This window comes from Gymnodraco acuticeps, unplaced genomic scaffold (genome assembly GCF_902827175.1).
Source record: "Gymnodraco acuticeps unplaced genomic scaffold, fGymAcu1.1, whole genome shotgun sequence".
Lineage (NCBI taxonomy): Eukaryota > Metazoa > Chordata > Actinopteri > Perciformes > Bathydraconidae > Gymnodraco > Gymnodraco acuticeps.
Genome location: NW_022990341.1, coordinates 295,342 through 301,525, shown reverse-complemented (window position 1 = coordinate 301,525; position 6,184 = coordinate 295,342). Strand labels below are relative to the sequence as shown.

General features: G+C 42.5%; 2 protein-coding genes across 2 annotated transcripts; one reads left to right on the top strand and one right to left on the bottom strand.

The window, feature by feature from the left end:
- The first annotated feature begins 215 nt into the window (after positions 1–215).
- On the top strand, positions 216–2,285 carry fh (fumarate hydratase). The gene has a single exon (XM_034223566.1). The coding sequence runs from the start codon at positions 287–289 to the stop codon at positions 1,784–1,786; it is 1,500 nt and encodes a 499-aa protein (XP_034079457.1). The 5' UTR covers positions 216–286; the 3' UTR covers positions 1,787–2,285.
- Positions 2,286–2,398: 113 nt separating this feature from the next.
- fam32a (family with sequence similarity 32 member A) lies at positions 2,399–5,910 on the bottom strand. The gene is made up of 4 exons (XM_034223567.1): positions 5,693–5,910; positions 4,440–4,575; positions 2,716–2,769; positions 2,399–2,628 (listed from the first exon to the last, which is right to left on the bottom strand). The coding sequence occupies exons 1-4, from the start codon at positions 5,764–5,766 to the stop codon at positions 2,560–2,562; spliced, it is 333 nt and encodes a 110-aa protein (XP_034079458.1). The 5' UTR covers positions 5,767–5,910; the 3' UTR covers positions 2,399–2,559.
- Positions 5,911–6,184: the final 274 nt, after the last annotated feature.

Below are 6,184 nucleotides of genomic sequence, written 5' to 3'. Positions count from 1 at the left end.
TTTTTAATAACAAAAAGGTTACATAAAGTTTCTGACTTTTATTCTACAAAGTAAATTCTCCTTCGATGTCAAACCGGAAGTTCAGCTTCCAACGTTCTCAGAAGCTTCACTAATCCGGATGAAGCAGGCTGATCGGCTCCACGCGATACGACAACCACGGCGGAAGTCCCGCCTTCCTCTCCTCGCTATTGGCTGACACTCGATCCGTTTCCTCTCCACCCAATGACAGATCCTAAAGTAGAGGGCTGCATTGACCTCCCCCCGGATTCACCTCTAATGCGAAGCCATGTTTCGGTCTTTGAGACGCGTACAGCAGTTTAACTGCAACCTCCTGGCTTTAAAAAGAGTCAGAGTCAACTCGAAACTGCTAATCTGCACGTCCAGAATGGCCGCCTCAGAGTACAGGATCGAGCGGGACTCTTTCGGTGAGTTAAAGGTCCCAGCTGACAAGTACTACGGAGCCCAGACTGTCAGATCCACTATGAACTTCAAAATTGGGGGACCCAGTGAGAGAATGCCGATCCAAGTGATCAAGGCCTTCGGTATCCTGAAGAGAGCAGCGGCTGAGGTGAACAAGGAGTTTGGCCTGGACCCTAAAATAGCAGATGCAATCATCCAGGCTGCAGATGAGGTGTCAGCTGGTAAACTGGATGATCATTTCCCTCTGGTGGTGTGGCAGACTGGATCAGGCACTCAGAGCAACATGAACGTAAATGAGGTGATCAGCAACAGGGCTATTGAGATCCTGGGAGGAAAACTAGGCTCCAAGGATCCCGTCCATCCTAATGACCACGTCAACAAGAGTCAGAGCTCCAATGACACTTTCCCCACCGCCATGCACATTGCTGCAGCCACAGAGGTCCACCACGTCCTGCTGCCTGGCCTGCAGGCGCTGCACGATGCTCTGGCTGCAAAGGCTGTAGAGTTCAAAGACATCATCAAGATCGGACGCACACACACTCAGGATGCTGTGCCGCTGTCCCTCGGGCAGGAGTTCAGTGGGTATGTCCAGCAGATGAAGTACAGCATCGAGAGAGTCAAGTCTGCCATGCCCCGAGTGTACGAGCTGGCAGCAGGAGGCACAGCAGTGGGGACTGGACTCAACACCCGCATCGGCTTCGCTGAGAAAATCGCCTCTACCGTTTCCTCTCTCACAGGCCTGCCTTTTATCACCGCCCCCAACAAGTTTGAAGCTCTGGCGGCCCACGATGCCATGGTGGAGCTGAGTGGAGCTCTGAACACCGTGGCTGTCAGCCTGATGAAGATCGCCAACGACATCCGATTCCTGGGGTCAGGACCTCGCTCCGGCCTGGGAGAGCTCATCTTACCAGAGAACGAACCAGGAAGCAGCATCATGCCGGGCAAAGTGAACCCCACCCAGTGTGAGGCCATCACCATGGTGGCAGCCCAGGTCATGGGGAACAACGTGGCGGTCACCATCGGAGGCAGCAACGGACACTTCGAGCTCAACGTCTTCAAGCCCATGATCATCAAGAACGTGCTGAACTCAACCAGGCTTCTCGGAGATGCATCCGTGTCCTTCACCAACAACTGCGTGCTGGGCATCGAGCCCAACATCGAGAGGATCAACAAGCTCATGAACGAGTCCCTCATGTTGGTCACCGCTCTCAACGAACACATCGGGTACGACAAAGCGGCCACCATCGCCAAGACGGCGCACAAGAAGGGCTCCACGCTGAAGGCCGTGGCCGTGGAGCTGGGCTATCTGACCGAGGAGCAGTTTGACCAGTGGGTGAAGCCGAGTGAGATGCTGGGGCCAAAGTGAACTGTGACAGCACAAGAAACACAAGACAAATGAAATACCTTTTCTAGTGTCGGAAAAGACTATCTACAAATAAATCAGAGACTGAAATGTATGAAGCAACATCTCTGAATCCTGAACATCTCGTCTTTAAAAAAAAATATGAGAATGCTTTGCAGCTTCTTTCTTAATGGTGATGGTTGATTTCACGGTCATACACTTGTAACAGTAAAGCCACCGATTTGATTGACGCATATTTAAAGAGCTCCTTCACAAAAAAAACACCCGTGTGTGAGAGAACCTACCGTTTTGATTTAAATGAGTTGTGTGTACCAACATTCTTGGTTCTGGTATTTGAAGTCTTAAATGAATTTGACTTATTAGTTGGTATCTTCATGGTTGTTCAGAAGTTCACACTTTGCCATCCAAAAGGATTCAACAGGGACTCTGGTTTACAGCACGTGTGCCATTTTTGTTTTGTTCCAATTTAATGATGTATTCATTAAAAAGCAACTATTCTGCTTTCTGGCTTTCCTCCTCATGGTTTACACACGCATGCTACATGTATATAATAAGCTGATCTATGGGTTAAATCAACAGAATATATGCACTCAAAGACAGGGAAACACAATGATATCAGTTTACTCAAATCCTTTATTGTATACACACGGAAGTAAAACATGAGAATTACTTGAGGCCAATTGAAGGACTTTTAATTGTAAATATATAAAATAAGCAAATAAATGTGATGACTTAAGTTCAATCAGTAAAAGATAAACAAAGAGACAGCTCCTCTTCTATTTGGTCCAGCTGACCTTGGGAATATCATAATGCTCCGTCAGGCAGTCCAGGTGCCGATTGAAGTCCTGCAAAAGAACAAAAACAATAGAATATATTTATTTGTGTTAACATTATTAAACTAGTCCACTGAATGGTGCTATGACATGACTTACCTCCACTCTCAGTTTGTGAGTCTTTGATGCCTTGTTCAAAATCCTCTCCATTTGCTTTAGGGAAGATAGGAAAAAGTGAACGTTAGTCACTCTGTCTGTATACACCTCTACAACACATCTACCCAAACACACGAAAAGTTAAGAACTGGTTAACGGCTATGTTTCTCTTTGACAACATCACCTGTTTGCAATAAATGACATGCTAAAACTCCCCTAATACTGTAATAGAGCCATGTATTCCTGCTGTGGCTGAAAATACATTCACCACTTCAATCAATGAACTTTGACCTCTGGGTAGAGAGGGGCTGATAAACACTGTCAGTTAAGATTTAAAGACGAATCAACAGACCATAAAAGATCATTAACCTTACCTGAGCAAACAAAATATATATATTTTTTTTTAGAAGATTTCAGCTTGGATCAATCTGCTATGTTAAAATGTTAAATTTAAATACAGTTGGCAATCTATCTCAATGGTATTTCCAATAATAGCACATAAGTTAATAATTGACAACTCTCCTATGGATATTTTGGCATCACAGTTCCACTATACCAGGGGTTCTCAACGTGCGGCCCGCGGGCCAATGGCGGCCCTCGGAAATGTTTCTGGCGGCCCGCGATAGTTAATGTGACACGCTGAAATGCATACGTTATATTTTAATCCTCCATGGTTCGTATCTAGTAAGAATTAGAATGGAATTTAAGAATGGTAAAACTGCGCCCCCTGGGTTGTCATTCCTAAATTATGAATGACAGCTTGTGGTAAGTTTGCTAGACTACTGGTTGCATGGCAACTAGGCATCTCGCGAGTTGCGGTAATTGGTTAGTAAAATAAAGAAAGGATTTGTTTTGGAATTATTTTGTGTTCCGTTTTTTCTTGGGCGGCCCTCAATCCAATATTGGGTACCTAAATTGGCCCTCACTCATCAAAACTTTGAGAACCCCTGCACTATACTATAGCACTACTGGTTGTGATGCTAAGTGTGCAAAATTGTCATCCTGTAGTAGAGAATGACAAATTAAAAGTGTATTATTGTAAAAATACTATTTAAAAAGGGTTGTTCTGTGCGCATCCATCACAGTCTCAGGGCATTTCGTGTTATAGTCACAAAATGTATCTATTAATTTGTGTTCACCAACACGATTTCGCCATTTTTTTCGTGTCACACAGAACCATTTTAAAAGCAATGTAAATAATAACAAATTAGAAGGAAAAAAAGATTTAAAAAAAATACAGATTTCAGTATTCTGAGGCTCTGAGCCCGATTTCTTTTCCTCGCGGACGGCAAAAAAACTCAGACATTATACAATTTAAAATAAAAGGGTTAGTTAGGGTAAGATATTGAGGAAGAAAATGTTTTTATGAACCACACAGCTTCCGGTCTTCCAAGACCCGACAAAAAGACGAGTTGCAGGCACGAAACATACTACCAATAGAAATACATTGCTTTTAAAATTGTTGTGACACGGAAAAAAAAGCAAAAATCGTGTTGGTGAACACGAATCAATAGATTAAATTAATTTCGTGACTATAACACGAAATGCCGTGAGACTGGGTTGGTGCATCTGATGATTGGTAACAAACGACATAAGGTACAGTCTTCCAGTAGAGCTTTTTGTCTACTTTAGTTTACTTCTGCTAAATTATAATGATTAGCCAGGTCTCTGCCTCAAATCCTGACCCATTCGCTGCAGGTCTTTAATGCTGGAGAACGATAACTTACCCTCTTCTCCGCCATTTTGTCAAAGGACATTTGAGCCGGTGTTCTTTTGTCGACATAGGTCTTCTTCTCCTCCTCCTCGTTTTGTTGGGCGGCCTGCTCTAAGAGACGCTTGGTCTCTTTGGCCTTCTTCTTCTTCCTGTAAAAAGATAGTAAAGCATGTTGATCAGAGGATTTCCAGACCAACCACTTTATTCAATAAGCAATGAAAAACATATTGTACAGACACATGATAAAAATGTAGGCAACTTACATTAGGGTGGTCCTTAAAATTGAAAGTGGGAAAGTCTAAGCTCCAACCCTTTAGACTTTCCGACTTTCAATTTTAAAGGCCACCCTACGTGAGGCTAAACTTCAAGGTTGATGAGGGAGGGGTACAGTTGTTGGAATTTGAATACAATTCACCAGGAGAGTTTTCTTGACTATCATAACGAATTCTGGAGGTTGGAGCTTAAAATAAATGAATTCGAAAATGTGTATGGCACTAAGGACCACCCTAACTTACATAGATACTTTATTCATCCCAAATAGGGAAATTATTTGTGTTACAGCAGCAGTTAGTTCAGGCATTAAAATATGTAAAGATGTACAAACATAATAAAGTAAAAACAGCCATTTTAAACATTATCTACAGTAGAAAATGACATATCCCAAATAATACAAAATATAAAATATTCTGGATAAATGAAAATCGAATCTTTCTATAAAAGACCAAATACTGCAGTAACAGAAATATAGACTTATAATACATGAGCAGAAAAGGATAGTATAACAATTACAGATGTACATGGCTTTCAATATGACCTTATATGTCAGTGTGGGAGTATTTCAAAAAGTCTTGTGAATGTGTCAGAGAGGGATTGAAATATATATAAATAAATATACATACAAATGAAATGACTCTGGGAACTGTTGAAGCTGTTTTAACGTTGCGTTACCTACATTTAAATCACTGATGTAATGTTTGTAGCCAGAGATGTACCACTCCATAATGTCACCGTAAACTGTAATGAGGTCCCAGTTGAGTGTGGTTTTCCACACTCAAGTCCTTTCCCCATGTATTACTGTATCGTTTACACATCCTAAACGTACATGTTTATGTGACAACTGTGTTGTTCTGTTAGCATACATGCTAACCTTAGCCTCGCCTGAATATCAGACGGTTTTCGCAGTTCCAACGGTTTATGTAAGGGGTTTTATCAAATTAAAAAGGCTCGTCTCTTACAGAAACATGTCACAAATGGAACAACACGTACCTTTTTCCAGCTGAAATGGACCCAAGGCCTTTTAAATTCAGGGCACTCTTCTGAGATGCAGCGTACTCAGACATTTTCGAGAAGCTCCCACGTCTTCTTCTACGATGTTATTGTAGTAATCGAGGCACTGCCTCATTACTACCACCCGGCGGAGTGAGGCGGTATTACACACACGCTGGTCTCATGTCATCCCCCAAAGCAGGACACCTGTGATGATACACTTGTTGAAACTTGTCAGAGGAATTGAAAGTACATTAGTTATATGTGTTGTCACCAAACAGCATTGGCTAAAATATGCACACCGCCTTTGTGCCCCCTTGTGGGTCAAGTTTAAGAAGGCGAGCCTCCAGAAGCTCCAGGTTGCTTACAATGATTGTTTGCATATACTGCTTAGAAAACCAAGGTGGTGCAGTGCAACTGCAAGTGAAATGTTTTGTAATGCACGAGTCAACACGTTCCTTGCTCTCTTGGGAAATCTGATGTACAAATGTA

Bases quoted from the DNA above. Each gene is read 5' to 3' on its own strand.
- fam32a (XM_034223567.1), bottom strand. From the start codon at position 5,766: ATGTCTGAGTACGCTGCATCTCAGAAGAGTGCCCTGAATTTAAAAGGC. The intron at 2,770-4,439 runs GTAAGTTATCGT...TCTTCCCTAAAG, and splicing joins ACAAAATGGCGGAGAAGAGG to CAAATGGAGAGGATTTTGAA. The intron at 2,629-2,715 runs GTAAGTCATGTC...GTTCTTTTGCAG, and splicing joins CTCACAAACTGAGAGTGGAG to GACTTCAATCGGCACCTGGA.
- fh (XM_034223566.1), top strand. From the start codon at position 287: ATGTTTCGGTCTTTGAGACGCGTACAGCAGTTTAACTGCAACCTCCTG.